Source organism: Erpetoichthys calabaricus, chromosome 3, assembly GCF_900747795.2.
Source record: "Erpetoichthys calabaricus chromosome 3, fErpCal1.3, whole genome shotgun sequence".
Classification (NCBI taxonomy): Eukaryota; Metazoa; Chordata; class Cladistia; order Polypteriformes; family Polypteridae; genus Erpetoichthys; species Erpetoichthys calabaricus.
Window position 1 is genome coordinate 162,480,396 of NC_041396.2, and position 23,019 is coordinate 162,503,414.

The 23,019-nt window shown below is 39.1% G+C and overlaps 1 protein-coding gene across 16 annotated transcripts in view; it reads right to left on the reverse strand.

The window, feature by feature from the left end:
* Positions 1 to 2,198: 2,198 nt before the first annotated feature.
* Positions 2,199 to 23,019, reverse strand: part of znf292b (zinc finger protein 292b) — a 109,566-nt gene continuing 88,745 nt past the window's right edge. The window contains exons 7-11 of one of the 16 annotated variants that reach the window (XM_051925263.1): positions 17,512 to 17,653; positions 7,605 to 14,561; positions 7,410 to 7,565; positions 7,020 to 7,331; positions 2,199 to 6,980 (exon numbers count right to left, since the gene is read on the reverse strand). In XM_051925263.1, coding sequence (XP_051781223.1) covers positions 3,630 to 6,980; positions 7,020 to 7,331; positions 7,410 to 7,565; positions 7,605 to 14,561; positions 17,512 to 17,653 — 10,918 coding nt within the window. In that variant the 3' untranslated portion in view covers positions 2,199 to 3,629. Of the gene's footprint in view, positions 7,332 to 7,409; positions 14,562 to 17,511; positions 17,654 to 23,019 lie in introns of all 16 variants that reach the window. The other 15 variants (XM_051925272.1, XM_051925269.1, XM_051925268.1 and 12 more) reach the window with 15 other exon arrangements.

Sequence of the window (23,019 nt, forward strand, 5' to 3'; positions counted from 1 at the left end):
AAACTGATCTATTTGTATGGAATGACTAAAATTAAAAAAATTAAAAAAAAAGAAAATAAGATATTTGATATAAATTGTGCATTTCCTAAGGATCTTTTTCCACCCACTTCAGGCACTGGGTAAAGTAATTGTTACAGAAGGACCTCTGTATAGTATCTTCTGAACTGCTCAAATGACAGAATTTTACTGACATGTCGATTTGCAAGGAAGTAGTTTATCAAGCAGACATGACTTTTTACTAACTTGTTAGAGAAAGTAAAAGGCTGTATAATCTTTACTGAGATGTGAAAGTGTAGTAAAAAAAAAGTTACTAAAATAAACAATTTGTATGGGACTAAAATTACACAGGTCCTCTGGTAATTATTACTTTACATCCTGGTGTAAAACTAATCTTGTCCAAATAGGACTTTACATACAGTAACTGAGTAATTAAAATCTTATTTTGTAGACTGCTAAGAATCTTGAAATCCTCTTTAACAATTAAAAAAAAATTAAGTAAAAGGAACTGATTCAAGTATTCTTCCTATTAGATCTAATATATTGACAATTTTTTGTCTACAGGTATATTATTTCAACTTTGACTTAATTACTTTACATGGAATCAATTTTTAATATTTTAAAACATAAAAAAATCCCACAAATATTATTGTGTCATTACCCAAATATCGGGATAATACTCTATTGTGCTTTCCCTAGCTTTTCCCATGGCTAGTTCTACTAGACCAGAGGTCCTCAATCACAGTCCTGGAGGGCCACAGTGGCTGCAGGTTTTTGCTCTAACCCGGTTGCTTAATTAGAAAGAATTCTTGCCAATAATTTAATTTCATGGCTTGTTAATGCTTTAACTCTGCTATGTCAGGTATTTCTCATATCCTAGATTTTCTTCCCTTTTCTAAGGATATCCAAATGACTTGAAGACTAAAATGGATGAGTAATTCTCAGTCCTTCACTTTTGTCTCTTCACTTTCCTTCCAAGTATTTAATTAAACCCAATAGTGCATGATAAACACACAGGTGTAAATGGTAACAAGCTAAATGGAAAAATGCTGGTCTCTTTTGTCATTTGCATGATATTGCTAACTAGGAGCAATTAAAAACCAAGACTACAGCTGTTTAAGACTAAAATAAGCAATAAGGGTTCAAAATCTTAACGAGCGAAACAATTAAATTGAAGCAGAAGTGTTACTTGAGCAATAAGTGCTTCTTATTAAGCAATTGGGTTGGAGCAAAAACCTGCAGCCACTGCGGCCCTCCAGGACCGTGATTGAGGACCTCTATATCTATCCCTATTAAGAGCAAAAAAAAAAAAATTTTTTTTTAAAAAACTGTTTCTTACTCTCATTTTCTGTATACTGGATTTATATGAAGAGAGAAAACTTCATAATGTTAAAACAAGCATCCTTGCAACTGGACTGCATTATACAAAGCTCCCATAGGTGTCAGGCCAAAAAAAAAGAAAAAGTTTGAATGAATTATGTAATTCGTTCGAATTGATTACTATTTTCTCATTTCAGTAGCTATTTGTTTTTCCTGGTATGCAATTATATTCTTCGCTGTTCACTGCCAATATCGACTAGAATTTAAACTAACTTTTTCTTCTATTCGTTTGCACCACTGACTCCAGAATATCATTTTCTCAGAGAAAATTCCATAAATCCATTCTCAACTTCTATGTTTGAAACTCGTTTCAGGACTCCTCAAAATAACCTTTTCAACCATGGTGGTCTTCAAACGAGTTCCTCTTCTTGTTTACTGATTTTAACACACACTTTACAGCTCACTGAACTGTATGCCAAAAACTGTACAGGGCTCCATAACGAGAATTGGCCTACAATGGGGAAAAATAATCTGTTCAAACAAATTAATATGGAAAGGAGCTCCGTACTACTGAAACAAGAGTCGGGGGGATGTTTGAATCTGTTCAAACAAGTTAGTTTGACTCCTACAGGGCTCTGTAGTATTAGGATGTGAGTGTGGTTTATTTTAAGATTATAAATGAAAACGTATTTTACTAAAAACATTAAAATATGATTTTAGCAGCTTATAGGAAGAAGGAGAAAATGTTCATCTAAACTCTGTCTTTTGTCTTCATTTGCTTAAAGCCAAGTTAACACAGCATGAACTGCTGGTTTATACATATTTACTAGAAAATTAAAACAAGCATGACTTACAAACAAACCACAGGAAAAGTATAAAACTGTAATAAAATGATGGATTTAATAGTTTTGACTTACAGACTGCTGGTGGCAGTAAAGATTTCAAAGAATAAATATATACACAAAAGATATCTACAACTTACAATTTACATGGCCAGTGAACAAAAGAGAACCAATCACAGACTATACACAACACTTTCATTTATGAAAAAAGAAATCTGCCCTAATCATATTTGTACATAAAGGTATTTTTGAAGAAAAAAATAACAATAAAAAATGGGAGTCCCATGGGGATATATTAAAGTTTACATGACCATGGCCATGATATTTTTTGGAAGGCAACTTAATTTGTCTAGGGAGAAGCATCAAATGTTACAAACATGCTCTAGAGTTTAGCTTAATTTTCTACACAACACTCTAAAAAAGTTGAGTTGAAGATAATACGTTGTTAGATAAAATAGGCATATGTAAAACTTTTAAAAGTTTTATGCACATAGAAAACTGTCTTTATAGTTAATAAAGAGTTTCATAAGGGCTGAACGAGATTAAACATTGAGAGTTTACATTATTTTAAAACTGGATCTGGGAAACAGCTAGGTGATCAGAGTTGAGTGATTGTTAATCTTGAGTTTTGAGATTAGAATTGACAAAGGAATGTCAGTTATTGTTCAGAGTGTAAAAATACAATAGAAGTGAGCCTGTTGTCAAGAAGTAGCACCTCAGCACAGGCAAAAAGTTGCAATACTTTGTGTTCTTTTTTAGCCCATATGAAAAACAATGAATGAACAAACAGCTGACAGTATTAAGAAAGTGACAATGACATACACAAAAGAAAACAAATTAGGCATATTTAAATAAGCTTAATCATCTTTACGCTAAGAACAAATAAACATTGCTACGTAGATAGACAGAAGATCAAACAGCTATGTTTAACCGAATGGTTTTCTCTCAAAAAGTTAATTATGTTCCGGAAACATGAGGGGGGAAAAAAGGCATTAGTGAAACTGAGATGGTCATTTTAAAATAAATGTTAGTGTTTTTGTTCATCCTAAGTGCAATTACTGCAAGTGTAGTGAGCAGTTTAACAATCTCACATCACTAGGGTCCCATTTGTAAATGTGTATTAATTGATGACAATTAGTTGCCTTTGTGTAGATGTATGCGTGTCCATTTTTTTTTTTACAATTATATGATGCCAGCTGATGTAAACCCAACTAATATTTATTTAATGGGTAGAGGACTTGCATGAAATGGTACTACATGTAAATGTTTGAACAATAAACAACCAAATCATTACTGGCTTACATCTTTCAGCAATTCAACAGAAACAAAGAGTAATGAAACTATTTACTCCTTAAACTCTGAAAGGAAAAAAAAAAACAAACAAAACTTAATGCAGTCTATTCACCTGCTGTTATCCTGAGAACAATGGTTTACTTGATGATAAAATTCTTCTCCCCTTACACTTCATACTTAACTACACAGCCATTTCTTTAGCACAACCGTGGGACGCATCTCTTGAAGCTGCTTAAGCAAAAGACCAGCACCATCAGAAAATGTATCGTCCATTACAATTTTTACATTATTGACTGACTGGAGGTTTAATGGGTTCCTGAAGTCAATAACATTTTCATAATCTTCACTGCTAATGTGCAAATCTGAGTGCAAACTGGAGATTTCATGCATCAATTTTTCATTTTGAGGGGGTGGAGGTTTCTCTTCTTTTGGCGTAACATTATCTGGTTCAGATTCTTTAATTTTTTTTTTGGGCTTCTCTGCAGATTCTTCCAAAAACTTTAGGAAAGATGCTTCAAAACCCATAGGCCTAAAAGTACTCAAACCAGTATTTTTATGACAATGTGGCCGTTTTACCGGAGTTAAAAAAGACGTACTTGCACATTCAGAGCTGCTGCAAGAGCTACTTAAATCATTCGCCATATCAGGTGTAATTAAATCCTCATTGCATTTCTGACTAGTGATTGTCTGCATTTCATGGTGTTTTTTTTTTATTGGCCTTCCTCTTTTACTCCTGGCTAAAAAACTCGAATCTGTCACAGGCTGTCTCTCTTCAAGGTTTTGTAAAATAGATTTGGTTGGAAAAGTCTCTTCTGCCAAATCTGAAGCTAAAACATTTGACAGATTTTCAGCATTGTCTTTCTGAGAGGAAGCTTGACAGCTTTCAGTTTCATTTGTTTCAACACAAGTGTCTTTGAAGTCTTCTTTGTCTGAGATGCCTACCTCTGATTTTTCAGTTTCTTCACATTCATTATATTCTTTCTTTGCTTGTGGAGGCAAACGCTTCTTACACAGGACGAGCTGACTTCTTCGTTGTAGTATAAAATCTTCAACCAGGTTGTGAGTTTTGTAGTGTCTAATAATATTACGCTCACTGCTAACAACAGAATCACAGTCTTTTATCATGCAAGGATATTGCATTGGAAATTTTTTTATACACATTGCCAAAGCCTCATCACATGTCTTCAAAGGAAGAATTATTTCACTTTTTGGGTCAAAGATTAGCTTTTTCTTTTTTTCATCTATAACAGGAAATTTAGGTTTTGATTTCTTAAGCAGTACATTTTTTCCATTATTATTTTTTCCTCCAACACATAGCTTTTTTGATGCATTTTTGATGGATGATGCATATTCCTGGCCTGGTAATTTTTTGCGTGGTCTAATTAAATGTGCCTTATGACTCTCCTTATGCTTTCGAAAAAGATGTCGCAAGAGGTTTGATCTTGTTGCATATACACGATCACAGCCTTCACAGTCACACTTAAATACTCCTGCTGCCTCATTTCGCAAAACTTTTCGTACATCATGAGCCATTTCAAGATGACCAATATATTTCCAGAAGACTGTAAACTTCACTTTGCAATTAGGCTGATCACACTGGAATCTTCCCAAGTTTATACTGGACATAAGATTCCCAGCTTGCTCCAAGTTAAACTCATGAAGCTGAGTGTAATGCTGGAAAAGACTGGTTGCTTCTTGAAAAATTCTAGAACAATTCTTCACTTGGCACCTCAACTCTCGCATCTGATTCAACTCTGTGTCATTTAACTCATCTAGTTCATCTTCATTTTCCTGTTCAAACTTTGGTAGGTCTGACTGATGTACAGCTTTATAGTGTAATATTAAATTGGGCTGTATTGTGAAAGCAGCTGAACAACCCTGGTGAACACAGCGGTATGGCCTATAGGGACTAAAGCTGTTAGAGGTTTCAAATTCTGTTTTCTGCTTTTTTTCCTCTGGTTTTGATGTCTTTTTTGGTTTTTCCATTTTTGGTTTTGAGATATTTTGTTTGGATTTGTCAGGGAGAACTTGTCCAGGTATATTCTGTTGGACTGAAGGTTCTCCGGTTAAAGGAAGCCCAAAAGCAGTGAGCCCAGGTACACCTGCAAGGCCACTTGAAGTGTGCTGTGACATTGTAGAGGATGCAATAATAGGCTTCCCCTGAGATGAAGAAATGGCATTGGGATTCAACTTAGGGGGGGCCAAAATTGGGTGCTTTAGCTTAGCTGGGGCCAAAATGCTATGTTGTAGCTTTGGCCCAGCAGTAGGTTGAAATTTTGATGGGGATATAAAGCTAGATGGTCTCAGTATCCCAGAGCTGTTGCCTGGCTGAAATCCTGTTTGGAAAATGCTCTTAGCCTGTGGCATTGCTTGAAATATAGGGTTTGCTTGGAGCTGGGTGGGTGCCTTCCCAATGGATTGAATCTTTGTTGGAGACCCACTGTCTGATAGTAGCTTTGACCTCATCTGGCCAGCGGGCTGGAGATTAGCTTTTGGCTGGAAAGCTGGCTGTAACTTTGGTTGAGGTCTTATTGTTGGTTGTAGCAGAGCACTCAATCCAATTTTGGGCTGAAACACTGCATTGGACATCATTTTTGGTTGCAGCATTGCAGCAGGGGATCCAAAGATGGGCTGTTGCACTATTGCTGCAGGGGACCCAAAAGTATGCTGCTTCGGAGTTGTTGCTGAGGATCCAATGATAGGCTGCTGAGGAAATGCAGCTGACAGAAAACCTGTAGTAGGCTGCTGTTGTAGAGGTGCAACAGAAAGACCTGTGAAAGGATTTTGATGTTGCAACTGTAGTGCTGGAGCTGCTGTAACAGGATGTTGCTGCTGCTGGACCGAGGACTCTAAAGTGAGTGGAGGCTGCTGTACCATTTCAGGAAATACTTTATAGGGACCCTGAAGAGAAGCCTGGGCCACTGTACTGGGCTGCTGAAGTGTTCCTGTTTGATGCTCTGTGTTGGGCAAATGATGCTGCTGAGGAGCCATCTCATGTGACCCTGCGCTTGGCTGGTAAAATGACCCTTTTTGGGATCCCAGGCATGTCAGCTGCAATGGAGTTACTACTGTTTGGGAGTCTATTATGGGTTGCTGATTTGGAGTGTTTTGGCATCCACTTTGATGCTGCTGCAGTGCACCCTCCTGCACATCCATGCTGACCTTCCGAGGGGGAAGTGATTTAGACTCTGTGCAGGGCTGCAGCTGAGAGTTAATCTCTTGGTACACTGTGGTGGGCTGTTGTAGAATGGAAAGCTCTTGAGATCCTGTGCAAGTGTGCTGCTGATGGGTAATATCTTGGTACCCTGTGGTGGACTGTTGTGGAGGGCTAACTTTTGTAGATCCTGTGCTGCATTCCTGTGGAAGGGTAACTTCTTGAGACCCTGTGGTGGACTGCTGCTGTGGGGTGAGCTCTTGAGACCCTGTGGTGGCCTGCTCCTGAGGGGTGACCTCTTGCGACCCTGTGGTGGGCTGCTGCCGAGGGGTGACCTCTTGAGACCCTGTGGTGGGTTGCTGCCGAGGGCTGACCTCTTGAGACCCTGTCATGGACTGCTGCCGAGGGGTGACCTCTTGAGACCCTGTGGTGGGTTGCTGCCAAGGGGTGACCTCTTGAGACCCTGTGGTGGGCTGTTGCCAATGGGTGACCTCTTTAGACTCTGTGGTGAGCTGCTGCTGAGGGGTCATCTTTTGATACCCTGTGGTGGGCTGCTGCTGAGGGATGACCTCTTGTGATTCGGTGGTGGATGGCTGCCAAGGGGTGACCACATGAGACTCAGTGGAGGGCGGTTGCTCAGTAGAGGTCTCTTCAGTCTCGGTGGTGGGCTGCTGCTGAGAAGTGGCTTCTTGAGATTCTTTGCTGGGTTGATCCCAAGGGATAACCTGTTCAGACTTTATGCTGGGTTGATCCCAAGGGATAACCTGTTCAGACTTTATGCTGGGTTGATCCCAAGGGATAACCTGTTCAGACTTTATGCTGGGCTCCTGCCAAAGTGCACCCTCTTGAGATGCTGTGTTGGTATCCTGCCACAATGTATTCTCTTGAGAACCTGTACTTGGCTGTTGCCAAGGGTTAACTTCTTCAGACCCTGTGGTGAGTTGCTGCCAAGGATTAACCTCTTGAGATCCTGTGCCGGGCTGCGGCCAAGGGTTAACCTCTTGAGAGACGGCACTGGGCTGCTGCTGCTGAGCAGTAATCACTTGAGAAGCTGTGCTGGGCTGCCATTCAGGGATACCCTCTTGAGACCCCGTGTTAGGCTCCCACTTGTGAATACCCTCTTGAGACACTATCCTAGGCTGCTGCTGAGTAGCACCATCTTGGGACTCCATACTGGGCTGGTGATCCTGTGCTAGCTGCTGCTGAGGTGGCATCTCCTGGAATACCATGCTGGACTGTAGAGGAATAACAATCTGGGCTCCTGTGATGGGATTTTCAGGTGCCACGTCTTGGCATTCTATCCTGGGATTCTGACATGTCATATCTTGGGATCCAGTAGAGGGATGCTGTTGAAACTCCTCCACTAAGGGCCTAGTGTTAACCAATTGCTGATGCAGCAGGCCATGGGAGTCCATACCAGACTGTGGCTGTGTTATTGCTGCAGCACTGATTGTGGCCTGCAATGTTATGAACTGGGAGCTAATGGTAGGCTGCAGCACTGATGACTGAGAAGTAACAGATGGTTGCAGCTCAGCCAATGGGGAGCTGATGGTTGACTGTGGAATTCCTGAAGCAAGGCCACTAAGGGACTGCAACACTCCCGTAGGAGGCCAGATGGAAGAATGTGGTGTTGCTGTAAGAGGTGTGTTGTTTGGCTGCATGGTTGCTGAAGGAGACTTGATGGAAGGTTGCAGTATAGTAGACAAAGCTCTGATAACAGGCTGCAGGGTTCCTGATGTAGATTGAAGGATGGGTTGCAGTGTTCCTGAGGTGGACCTGAGGATTGGTTGCAGGGCTCCTGACACAGGCCTGAAAGTGGGATGTAGTGTACCCGACATGGGCCTGAAGGTGGTCTGCAGTGTTCCGGATGCAGGCCTGAGGAGGGGCTGCAGTGTTCCAGATGCAGGCTTGAGGAGGGGCTGCAGTGTTCCAGATGCAGGCCTGAGGAGGGGCTGCAGCGTTTCCAACGTGGGCCTGAGGAGGGGCTGCAGGATTCCTGATGCTGGTCTAAGGACGGGCAGCTGTGCACCGGAAGCAGGCTGAAGGGTGTGCTGCTGCAGTGTTTCAGATGGAAGCCTGTTTATGGGCTGCAAATCTCCAACCAACGGTGAAATGGTGGGCTGCACGATTTCCAGCTGGGGTCTATATGTATGTTGCAATGTTTCTGATGGAAACCCGTGTGTGGTAACAGATGATTCAGTTACAGAAATTTCTGGTACTATCCGTCCTTGTATTGGCAGCTGAGCAGACATCTGTTGAAATGCATCATGTTTCGTTGTAGACAGTGTCTTAGAAGACTGGTCAGGTCTACCATTAAATATGTTTTCAGGAACATGTCCATTGTGTGAATCAAGACAGAAGTAAGATGCTTGTGTAGACTGATTATGTGCATCAGATAAACACTCTTCTGAACTTTTACTGGCAGTCAATTGTTGAGTGGCAAATGTGCTTTCAACAGGATGGACAGGAACATGCTGCCCTTGTACAACAATTGTGCTCTGTACTGGCTCTGTATCAGGTAGCTCATGAGCAGGTTTTCTACTATATGGTCTCTTTATTTTCAACTTGACCATTTCCTCCTGTGACAAGTGATGCACTGCCTGACAATGGGCTCTAAGATTAGAGTTCCTAGTGAATGTCTTATTACAAATGTGGCAGCGAAATGGAGCAAACTTCAGCTGGTTTTTCCTGATTTCATTCATCTTGTCTTCATCATAATTGTGTATTTTATGGTAGTGCTTAAACAAAGCATCCTTAGTCATTGCACTGTAAGGACAACCTTCACTTTCACAAACAAAAGGCTTAATAATGCTTTCAAAGGACTGCAAATCAGTTTTGACAGTGGAGTCAGGCAGCAGCACATCTGTTTGCTCACTTGTTGCTACTCCATTATATTGTTTCACACTAGTGGAAGTGCCAATAATGGTGGCATTGCTATTTGTCTCAAGACTTAGCTTCTGAAATGCTCTTAGTATGTCTAGTATTTCATTGTCTATTTGTGCGACATGAAAACTACTGGTCGGCAAATTTATAGGATCAGGTGTAATATCCTGTGATGTTGATGTGCTCAAGTTATGGGAGGAACCGAGCACATAATTAGAGCTACTCACTGGTGCCTCCAAAATAGGTTTTTGCAAAATGGAATCATTCTTCTGTTTCATTTCTTGACCCACACCGTAATTTGAGAAATTATTAAATTTAATCTCTTGGCTTTTTAGTCCTGGCATTTGGGGATTACTACCACCTAAAATTTCAAGATGGCCATTTCCCTGCAGATTAGTATTAGGTGCACTAGTACATACTGGTGTGGCATCAGTTGTCTTGTCATTCACATCTTCAGTTTTAAATAACAGAGCCTGAATTTTTTGCTTGACCATAATTGTTTTCTGATTGGTATTAGGTGGACTGCAATAATTTACTGATTGCTGTGAAGAATTATGCACAGGCATTTGGTTTGGCATAAATGTCTGTGAAAGACTGGTTATTGCAGTAAGTAAATTTTCATTTGGCACAGTGTTCTGTTGAGGAATGCTGGCTGTGGCTGGAGACTCAGTATCACACTTTTGTTTACTCGTCTGATCAGCAAGCAGCAACTGGCTTAATGGGTTTGAATCCAAGTTAATATTACTTATTGAATTATTTTCTGCCAACATCTGAGTTAATAGGTTATCAGAAAAGATATCTGAAGAAAACACTGGCTGTTCCTGCTTTAAAAATTCATTACATGGGCGCATGTTTATATCATTTTTAATTTCTTGAGTTATGAGAAAGTTTGTGTTCTCAGATTTTATTTTTATTTTTCCAGTGTGTTGTATAACTGAACTTTCAGGGATACTTGTTTCTGTTTGATAGTTTACAGGGGAAGATTGGAATGATTGCTGCAGGACTGATGATGTTTCAAATATGTTCTTAATGCCTGCAGTTTCCAAAGCTTGTTTAATAATCTCACTTTGTTGATCTCCTTCACTTAGTTCAGCACATGACCCATTACTTTCTGAGTCGGGTAAAAACCTTGATGGAAGGGTATCTAATGCTAATGACTGGTTAGAATTAAATTGGGAAGCTAGCTGATGTACATTTAAAGAATTTGATGAATTTAGTAAATCATTGAGAAGTAAAGATGCTTTGTCTTGGTGAATTTCTCCAGGAAGCTCATTATCTGGTTTGCAATGAGACCTCTTAGATAAATGCCCACCTAAAGACTTAGGACTTGGGAATTCTCTGAAACAACGGCTACACAGATATTTGCCTCCTTTCACTATAGCTGGCCATTTTGTTCTTTTATTGTGTTTAGTTCTCTTAACTTTAAGAGTGGTATCTTCATCTTTCAATGCACCTGTATCAGTTTCAAGAGAACTCATGGCATTTGCCTGAGCAGATTTAGCTGCAGAAGGAAAGTCACAATTAATGAGGGTTTGAACTTGTGGGCCTCGTTCAGCCTCAGAGGGTAAGATGGGAAATGAGTTTGAATCAAGCTGTGGCATAAATAGTGGATTCACAGAAGCCTGTAGCTGCTCTGGTAACCCTGGAATCTTTGGACTCTCAAGACAGGATGGCAATAATGTCTGTCCAACACTCTCTACCACAGATGGTAGCAATGGATTACTGTGGGCTCCTATAGCATTGGCTAAATCAGGATTTAGTTCACGTATGTGAGATAAATCTGTACTAGGAGAACTGCCCACTTCAGAAGTGTTCCCTGGATTTTCAGTCTTTACTAAATTTGATGAATAAACTTTACAAAAGCTTTCATTTTGCGCACGCTCTCTTGGATTTACCCCACAGTCCAAAGGCAAAAGCACCGGCCTCTTTTCACCTTCTAAATGGTTTGGCTGTGCAGTGCTATTCATTTCAGAAGATGAATGTACATTTGAGCCATCAGTTAAATGAGATGCCAGAAATGGACTTCTAGGTTTTTCATTTAAAATGAAATGATCAGTTCCTTTTGCATGTGAAGGAATATCAGTCTTTGCATCTACTTCTGGCTGTGGAAACATAATCAGATTTTTTATTCCTGTTTGCAAAGTTGGGTTTGTGTTAGTCTGTGATGCTAAAACTACATTCATCAGTGCAGTCTGAGCACATTTTAGCATATCTGAGGCAGAGTTTTGTGGAGACAGTTCAGGATCTGTGGCACTGATTTGTGACAAAACTTGATTAGTCAGTGTTTGCAAATGCAGAGATAATAATTTTGCAGGACTTTCTTTATGCAAAGGCAGAATAGAGCTGGAAGACAAGTTAGAACCAACTCCTCTAGCATTTATAGACAGGACAGGATTTACATTCATCTCCTTATGCAAAGGCAGTACCTGATTTGTAGTGGTTTCAACTTGTGGAAAAAAGCCAGGATTTAAAGGATTCTCAGCTTGACTTGGTGGCGCATGACCTTGATTGCTCTCACATTTTAATGACAAAGATGGCATAGTCACTGTAGTTGGAAGCCTTCCCATTTGGTATGAGAAAAGTGGGTTAACCAATTTACCAACTTCTGATGCACAGATAGGTAGCTTATCATTGGCCATTTGAGAAGGTACTGAAAAAACACGGCCTTCACTAGAAACAGGGTGTGCACCAGATGCTTTTGCAAGCTTTTTGTTTTTTCGAGCTAATATCAGAGCAGCATAGTATTCAGCATGTGCTGCCTTCATGTGTTTGCTAACACTTCTGGTACAACTGTATGTCCGAGTGCATCCATCAAAGGTACAGTTGTATTTTACTTTTACTTGAGTCTCTCCAGATACAGGGGGATTGCCTTGATTTGCTGCTGGTGGAAATGTAATCTTTTGTTCCTCTTTCACTGCCTGAGGTACAAAATGTGCATCATGCGAAACACTGCCAGTTGTTTCTGTATGCTGCTTCATAATTATTTTTTCAGTATCCAGAGATTCAGTTTTAACGGCAACCTGTTCAGCATTTTTTAACAGTGTGACTGAAGCTACTGCTTCAGTTGAGGTGACCCTAACATTTGCTAAAAGACCATTTAGATAAACTTCGGTCTGTTTAACTGGCTGTTGTGCCTGAATTTCAGCTGATGGTTCAAGTGCTGAATTATTTAAAATTTCATTGACTGGCATGCTTACAATACCCTCAAAAGGTAAGCTACTTCCTGACTCTGCTTTGTGTTCTGCCTGAATTGGGCCATCCAGAGGAAAATCGTTTTTAGGAGAGCACATGCTTATCTCTTGAGAAATGGTTGGACTTAATATAGCTTGACTAGTTGGTTGTAATAAATTCGGATTTGGCTCTGGTGTGGGGTCAACATCCACTGGGTTCAAATTGAGTGGTAATGACTGACTTAAGTTCACTGAGCTTGGCTCAAGTAGCTGAGTGGTAGTAGCTTCCATTACTGTAGCTTGACTAAGGGGTTCTGACAGCAGACCTTGTTTAGTAGCTGTAGTTATCTGGCTTGCTAGTGGTAACTCACTTTGCTTTTCTTCTGATTCTACGACATGCTCTTCAGAAGTTGAATTATTTGTTTGCATTAGATGATCTTCCTGGTGCAGATCCAGTTTTGCTTGGGAATGAAATATTTTTCCACAATCTGGACTTTTGCAAGTGAATGTATTGTAATGCTGAGCTTCGTGGTCATATAGCATATAGGCTTCATAAAAAATTCTTCCACAGTTTGGAAACATGCATTTTGCTTTGAATACTGTATGTTCTTTCCTGTGTATTAGTAATTCAGAGTTAGTAGAGAAGCTGGACTTGCAATTTACCTGTATGCAGATATAGGGCTTTACACCACAGTGCATTTGTAAATGATCGTTGAGGTGGGTGACACTGACAAACTGGCGACGGCAGTACTGACAAACTACTTTCTTACTCTGCATCTCAAGGAACCGTTTAGCATCTTCATTGTTTTTATGTCCTTTCACATGAGCTACTAAATTTTTGAAATATTTGAAGCCCTTTTTACAGTCATTAACAGGGCACGTATATTCCTCTTTGTATTCTGCTCTGTGTGCTGCAAGCGCAATTTTTGACAGTTTTCCTTTGACTTCATCTTCTGAGATATCATTATCATTGAAAACTACAAAATCATTTGAATATAGTCTGTTTTTCTTCTTTGGCCTGTTTTCTTGCTTTTCACTAGGTTTAACTTTTTGACTGACAATATTAGAAGTAGGCATTTTAGCTGATGTAATTTTCCTTCTATTAGATTTCATGGCAGCAAGTCTTTCCTTGCAAGACTGTTTTACATGGGATGTTACATGTGGGACAAACAGTTCTTTCCTGTTAAAACTTTCAGCACATATTGGGCAATGGTAAACCCCATCCTTAACATGCTTCTGGGCATGTCTTACGATCCTGTGTCCAAGAAATTCTTTATCACACAGGACACAGTACTGCATGTAAGCCTGCCAATTTCTAAATCTAGCAGATATAAATCCTTTTTCTTTTAATTTTTTAAAATCCTTCTTTTTTTGTTTTTCGTCATCTAAATCATCAAAAGCATTTTCTGCATCAAAAACGCAGTCCACAAGTCCACTGAACTCTTGTTCCAGAACTTTCTGTCCATCTTCATCGTCAAGATGATCAAAAGCCTCACTGTCATTGAGCTCATCTATGGAGCATACAATAGAAGCTTCTTCACCCATCAAGCCTAAACAATGGCGTTTCAGCGTCTTCCAGTCCCAAAACTCTGGATCAAAAGGCCACTGAGTTTTTAATACCAGCAAAAGCTCACAGCGTAGTGAATTGGGCACTGGAAGGTTTTCAACATCTAGTTTCTGATCAGGTTCATTGTATAATGTCTCAACAGAATAGTAGGACTCAACAGTAGGCTCCAAAAGAAATTCTGTAAGTTGGCAAGCACGCCTCACTTCCAAGTCATTAGGTAACAAGCAGATGATAGTCTTACAGATAGTTGCTTTTATATTTGTATTTTTGATAGAATCCATTCTTAGGGCTCGAATGCACAATTCAATACATGCTGCAAGTCCTCCGTCTTCAACCTGCAATTTAAATTAAAAAACTTGAGGTTTCAAAGGTCAATAAATGTGTTCACTAATATTAAACAGTCCAATAAAAACATCTTATGAATTTTTTTGCACAGTACTATCTTGACAATGCATACTTCAATATTCCTTATAAAACTGAATTTAAAGAATAGTTTGTCAAATGTTTATATTTTAATGAATGAATAAAGCAGGCCAATACTGAAAGTTCTGCATAGTCATAAGTTATCGTAATGTTTAAATATTTCAGCAATCTCTCTAAACAACACAAAACATTTTGCATAAATCCTGCATACTGTCTAATAAAAACTACATTTTACTAAGAAACAATCAAAAGCATGTTGTTAATAGATTTAATTTACAGCAATGTCTGCTGTATTTAGCATTTATTAACGCCAATGCCTCTATTAGATTTTATGTTTATTACATGAAGCAAATGCCAAATAGTGTCCTAAAGTAAAAAGATCACATTCACAATTCCCTACCTAAATAACATAATTAAATTCATTTTTTATTTACAACAAAATTAATTCTTACATTCCTTTTTCCTTAAGTGATCAAAAGTAATAACATTTCAAAAAAAAAAAAAAAAAAAAAAATTTTCACTAGGTTCGATTAGGATCAAGTGCTACTATACTGAATGTAAATGATTCAGAAAGTTGTAATTTCTCAATAAACATCATCTCCGGAGAAACACATCCAATATGTTGAAATAGCTATGTAAATGTGTAAACATACTTTAACATATGTATTTATATTAATACCACACCTATGCATGTACACTCACCGGAAAGTTTATTAGGTACACCTGCTCAACTGCTTGTTAACGCAAATACTAATCAGCCAATCACATGGCAGCAACTCAATGCATTTAGGCGTGTAGACATTGTCAAGATGACCTGCTAAAGTTCAAACCGAGCATCAGAATGGGGGAAGGTGATTTAAGTGACTTTGAAAGTGGCATGGCCGTTGCTGCCAGACAGGCTAGTCTTGAGTATTTCAGAAAATGCTGATCTGCTGGGACTTTCACACACAACAATCTCATGGGTTTATACAGAATGGTCCAAAATGGGAAAATATCCAGTGAGTGGCAGTTCTCTGGGGGGAAAATGCTTAGTTGATGCCAGAGGTTACAGGAGAATAGTCAGACTGGTTCAAGCTGATAGAAAGGCAACAGCAACTCAAATATCTACTTGTTACAACTGAGGTACTCAGAAGGGAACCTCTGAACGTACAACATGTCAAACCTTGAAGCAGATGAGCCTACAGCAGCAGAAGACCAGACCAGGTGCCTTCTCCTGTTGCTTAAGATCAAGGAACTGAGGCTACAATTTGTACGGACTCACAAAATTGAACAACAGAAGATTGGAAAAACATTGTCTGGTCTGATGAGTCTCAATTTCTGCTGCAACACTCGGATGGTAGGGTCAGAATTTGGCATCAACAACATGAAAACATGGATCCATTCAGCCTTATATCAATGGTTCACACTAGTGGTTGTGGTATACTAATGTTGGGGATATTTTCTTGGCACACTTTGGGCCCCTTAGTACCAACTGATCATCATTTAAATGCCACTGCCTACCTGAGTATTATTGCTAACCATGTCCATCCCTTTAAGACCGCATTGTACCAATCTTCTGATTACTACTTCCAGTAGAACAACAAGCCATGTCACATTGCCAGATCATCTCAAACTGGTTTCTTGAACATGATAATGAGTTCACTGTACTCAAATGGCCTCCACAGTCAACAGATCTCAATCCAATTGAGCACCTTACGGATGTGATGGAATGGCACATTCATATAATGGATGTGCAGCCGACAATTCTGCAGAAACTGCGTAATGTTATGTCAATATAGACCAAAATCCCTGAGGAATGTTTCCAGCAATTGTGGAATCTATGGCACGTAAGAATTAAGGCAGTTCTGAAGGAAAAATTGGGTCCAACCTATACTAGCAAGGTGTACCTAATAAAGTGGCCATTGAGTGTATGTTAATATCATACTTATCCGATGACCACAGGACATATTAAGTTGAGATACATTGATCTACTTTTGCATATATTTTAACTGATGCTACGTCAGGCAGGTTAAGTGACAAAGTAACATAGACATCATAACTGAACTAGCAGCCTACAAATTTAAGGTTTAATGACCACAATGTAATGTAATACTATGTAAATAAGAAAATTTGCATAAGAAAGAAGACTAGAGAAGCACTAGAAGTAAATGCACATGCTGGTGCATGATCAAATCATGTCAAAAGAATGTTCCAAAACTGTCTAAAAGTTTCAAGGCAGAAAATGGTGAAACCTGATCCAGGAAAAACAATAATAGTTAGTTGCTGCACAATTTTTCAGAAAGATGGTTTCAGTTTTAAGGATATGAGATTTTCTGCAGCATATGGCCAAAGTCACAAAATAGTTTTTAGGATTGAATAAGACTGAGTTGGGCAAGAGACCATCAATTAATCTTTTTGGTTGTGTTTTTATATTTTTTGCAAAGAGTACAGGAAAGTACTTCAGAAATGTGTGCAGTTTGTAAAAATAAAACGTAAGCACATACAAAGAGCTATAATATCATACATAGGAAGACAGAGTAACGGCATTTTTGAAGAGCACCTATTAATACTGCTTCCTTAAAAGAGGTAACCTGTAATGTTAAGAGTAAGAGGGTTAGGGACAGATCCTATAGGCCATGGCAAGATGACAAATTTTAGCTTTTGATCTTTAGTATACATTATTAAGCTATGTAAACTTTTAACTGATAAGAAGCGATAACCATAACTGCACTGATTTTTCAAGGTCTGACTGATCTGGACAAGTATTTATACTTCAATTCCGTATTGTGGTGACAGTAATATATCTGGAGTGTGTAATGTATTACCAATATATATAATATAAACGCGTGACTTATAACAAATTTCTGATTCAGAGATTCTTACCTCTGACTGAATGACTTTAATCAGAAAGAAAATGTGGTAAACTGTTTTAGAAAGCTGGGACAATCGGCGGCAGCAGTCAAGAAAGACTTGTGTCGAGGGTTCTACTCTCTGCTGTAGTTTACTCCAAAACAAGGTTAGCTCCCTTAAAAAGAAAAAAAAAATCATGAAAGCAGTTCTTTGCTAACAAGTCAAATAATCACTCAAAAAAAAAAGGCTCATAACATATAATGTTCTACAATTCAACAACTGTTTTCTTTCTGAACACCCTTTAATTGCTTCAGCTGCCCGAGTTCAACTCTCCTAACCGTGTAGTACAACTAATTTTATAAACTGACATGACAGTAACTTTTCTTCAACACCCAAGAATTCTGTGAAAATTATAAAATTAATGGATATACTATTCTTTCTGCTAAACCACAAATGCAATACAACTTACTGTACCTGCTGCAATTCAGCATAAAATAGGTAATAAATAACACATTTCATTTTAATTTGCCTGATAATGGTTGCTTTCACTATAGATCCTTAATTGTGGGGGAACAAGATCCTATCTTGGCAGTATCAGTCAGTCTCAAGGCAGGAACCTGCCTTTGAAAAGGTCCCATTCTCTTGTCAGGCCACATCTGCAAATACTAACACACGTACACTTGCTCATTAACACTAGAATTACCAGAGCCTACGAAAAAAGTCGTATATCCGGCCCACCTTAAATCGCTTCTTAAATCCGTTCACACCTCTCCGCCAGCATCCTTTGTCCTCTAAATGTGCTGATAAAAGACAAGCTGCCAGCAGCCGGCTATTCCATCCCCCCACCGACTTAGAACGTGAGCGAAGTTTTCCCAGCTCACGCCTTGATTGTTTACCTGGGAGTGAAGTGGAGTTTTACAGTGGAAATAACAGATCATTATTCTAAAGTAATCTGTGTAAAGACATTGTTAAAACAGAAACTTTGTCATATTTTAGTAATAAATGTTACAAAATGTAGTAGGCATAAACTATAGAATATATAAAGCCCAAGTCCCAAAGATCAAATAAACACTTTCACAAAAGCTTCAAGAATGAATCAACCGCTTCTGTGGCGTAGCGCGTTAAGATTTGCCTCTTAGCGCAGAGCAGCTTTTCCTTGCCTCACAGACCTGAGTTCGATTCCCCGCTGGGGATGAAGTGTTGCTTTTTTTTTCTTTTCTTTTAAACCTCAAACGGACATAAAATTTATACATTGGTATGCACTGTCAGTTACTGAGATCGTTATATTTTCATGTGGGATGCTCCTTTTCAAATATTTTTTTAACAATTGAGACTGCAATTAACAGGAACAACTGTCCTTATAACTTATTTTTAAGATCCATAACACACAGACAGACAGAGCACTGCGTAATAGAGAGACAGACAGGCAGAGAAGTCACTAGATATATAATTAAACAGGGAAGCCACGTGTACTGAAAGAAAAAAAGAACATGTGCGTTGTCCCAGCTGCACTGAATAAGCGCAGGCGCTCTAACATCACCCCTCCCCCCATCTGACTAAGAGCGCCTGCGCTTATTCAGTGCAGCTGGGACAACGCACATGTTCTTTTTTTCTTTCAGTACACGTGGCTTCCCTGTTTAATTATATATCTAGTGACTTCTCTGCCTGTCTGTCTCTCTATTACGCAGTGCTCTGTCTGTCTGTGTGTTATGGATCTTAAAAATAAGTTATAAGGACAGTTGTTCCTGTTAATTGCAGTCTCAATTGTTAAAAAAATATTTGAAAAGGAGCATCCCACATGAAAATATAACGATCTCAGTAACTGACAGTGCATACCAATGTATAAATTTTATGTCCGTTTGAGGTTTAAAAGAAAAGAAAAAAAAAGCAACACTTCATCCCCAGCGGGGAATCGAACTCAGGTCTGTGAGGCAAGGAAAAGCTGCTCTGCGCTAAGAGGCAAATCTTAACGCGCTACGCCACAGAAGCGGTTGATTCATTTTTGAAGCTTTTGTGAAAGTGTTTATTTGATCTTTGGGACTCGGGCTTTATATATTCTATAGTTTATGCCTACTACATTTTGTAACATTTATTACTAAAATATGACAAAGTTTCTGTTTTAACAATGTGTTTACACAGATTACTTTAGAATAATGATCTGTTATTTCCACTGTAAAACTCCACTTCACTCCCAGGTAAACAATCAAGGCATGAGCTGGGAAAACTTCGCTCACGTTCTAAGTCGGTGGGGGGATGGAATAGCCGGCTGCTGGCAGCTTGTCTTTTATCAGCACATTTAGAGGACAAAGGATGCTGGCGGAGAGGTGTGAACGGATTTAAGAAGCGATTTAAGGTGGGCCGGATATACGACTTTTTTCGTAGGCTCTGGTAATTCTAGTGTTAACAGGTCAGTTTAGAGTCAATTAACATAATCTGCAGATGTCTGATTCAATAGAAGAGATTCTCCATGCTTTTCGTAAGCAAAGATATTTAGAAACTTCTAGCACTGAATTCAGGAATCCCATGTGACTGAGACTACAACAAATTTATCTGAAAAGAATACTTATTACCTGAAATCTTCAATGAAAATATTTACAATAGTTCAAAAACTACTGCATTTTGAAGTCTTGTGACAGAGTATAGTATGTAAGCCAGAATGCTATAAACCTTTTAACATACATGGTAACCTTCAATAGTGTTTAAAAAAATAGCACAAGTTTCAAAAGGCATTGGCTGTTATTCTCCATTGAAAAAACAAAAAATAAGCACACAGTAGAAGTTTTTTAGACAATGTATCTGGAAAACTTTGTCAAAGAGACATTAAAAAATTAGCAAAGGAAACGTTTCTGAAACTCGATATACAAATGGAAATATTATACAAAAATAAAGAGGTGTGAAATCTTGCCTTGACTACAGGTTAAGACTGACATACAACATGTGCACTCAGCAATGATGTACATGTATTTGCATATTTGATTAGTATCAACTGCACAAGTAACATCTGATTGATTCCAGAAGGTTTATAATACAGCCCCTTATGGAAAGCAAAGGAAATATTAAAAGAAAAAGGTCTCTGATATTTCAGGCATGTTAAAATCAGTAATTAAGTAATCCTTAGCACTTTCAAAATACAAGCAACCACCAACCAGCATTATATATGATGTAGACAGATGCATGTTTAAGCTTTCGCACACAGTAAACATTTAATAGACCTTGAATTTCATGTGACAGAGAGAGGGACATCCCCTTGTGTATCAATAAAGGTGGGTATTGTGTAGAGGGCATTTCAGCATAGGATGTAGAAAGAATGATCTGATCATCATGGACCATCTGATTTGTTTTATCATATCCAGGTACTAAATTTATTGATTTATATTTTCTTGGGTGAGGGTTGAATTCTGGTTTAAGTTTGACTTAACTGTATGGAATGTTATTGCTTCAAATACAACCAATTAAAAAATATACCGTATATATTTTTCTCCAGTAGGAATATTAACTCTTTTAGGGCGGATGTCGACTTTTGTCGACAGGAGGGGTTGAGGGCGAATGTCGACAAAAGTCGACATCCAGGGATAGAGGGCGACAATCAGCTGTTAATGGCGACAAAACTCACTGTCACGTCGCAGGCATTCCATCTGTGCTTGGAGGAATGCTAGACTCGTTGACTCGGCAACTAATCCTTGCGTGTGTGTGAGTTGCGAAATGTAAACAATGGCAAGATGGCATCGACATGTCACAAGGGAGCAAAGCGAGTGCAGAAAAGAAAACACTCGGCAGACAATGTTTTGCGCAATGTTTATCGCGGAGTTGGACTCTGATTTTTCAGAACTGGATTTTATTGACAGTGATCAAGAGATCGAACAAGAGAGTGAGAAGCCGGCATCAGCTGATGCCGCGCCAGCTGAGCGCATTCATGCAGCCGATGCATCTACGGCAAGGTTCGCGTGGGAGGAATACACAGACATTGATCCATGGGAGCCGAACTGGCTACCGGACTTCACAAGATGGCATAGCTTGCTGTTGGACACGACAGATCACCAGCTGCTGAACTACTTCAGGCTGCTCTCTCCTGATGCTGCTTTTCAGCTACTGACAGACGAGACAAACAGGTAGGCAGAGAAACTTTTTGAATCGTGGGCTGCGCTTGCATCGCATTCTCGTTTTTCAGAGTGGAAACCCACAACAAAAGACGAGATGAAGCGCGCTGTGGCATTACAAATAGAGATGGGACAGAACTGGTGATGTAACTTCAGGGAGAATTGGTCCAAACGTGCTTTGTCCCCTGGTGGCTTTGGACAGGTTATGCAGCGTGATGATAGGTACGTGATGCTGCAAAGTTTTATTCACTTCTGCAATAAACAGAAGCAAATCCCATGGGGTGAGCCAGGCTATAACGCCATGCATAAAGTTGTGGAACCAACATAGAAACAATTTTATCAGCCTGGCTGTGATTTGTCTGTACATGAATCTATGATAAAATAAAAGGGACCCCTTTTTTTCTGCAAATATATGCCAGACAAGCCCACAAAGTATGGCATAAAGGATTTTGTACTGGCAGAAGCAAACACTGGTTTCTGCCTGAAAGTAAATACATATACAGGAAAGTATTTCTTTCAAAGAGAGAACTGTCCCTTGACAAGTCAGGTTGTGCTGGAGCTGCTTCAGGGCTATGAACATTTGGGTCATGTTGTGTACATTTGGACAATTTTTATACATGCCCAGAATTGTTCATGGAGCTACAGAGCAGAAGAATTGGGAGCTTATGGCACAGTGAGGGTGAACAGGATACACATGAAGCCAGACAGGCTGAAGATGAAAAGAGGTGACAATACGGTTTTCATGCGGGCAGAAAACCTGGTGGCAGTGGCATGGCACAATGGCAAAAGGGTGGCTTGTCTCTCTACAGTACACACTAACAATATATGTGAGAAAGTGCAGCAACAGACAATTGAAAAGTAGGCACCAAAGCAACACATATTGTAAGCAGTGCAATGTGGCAATGACTGAAATTGGCTGCTTTGAGCGAGATCAGACTTTGCAGGACTTTGCTGTGTAAAATGTATGTGATATGTATGTGAAATCATAGAGTATGCAGGCTCATACAACATGCAAGACAGTAACATTTGTCAAAAGTAAATATTTTTTGTTGATTTCAATTGCTTTGTGTTCTTTTTTTTAAAAAAGTTAGTTTTTGGAAAAATATTCAGCCCTGGGAGAAAAGAAACAAAAAACAAATTAGCCCTAAAACAGTTAAGGAGTCTAGTACAATTTTAAGTATAAAGAATCAGAAACATATAAAAAGTTTACAAAAAAATGTGAGTGTAATGGCAAATTTAGCACATTTAATTTTAAGCAGGTTTCAAACATGCAGAGTGTGTTTTGCTGTTTGTTAATAGAGTGTCTCTCTTTTTTTCGGATCTTTTCACATTACTCCATAAAAGAAAATTAACCATTTAAACAACACAAAGCCTTCATGGCCTCCTGGATGCTTACAGTAAAAGAAACGTAACCCTGTAGCCATTGGAAGGGAACAAAGAAAAA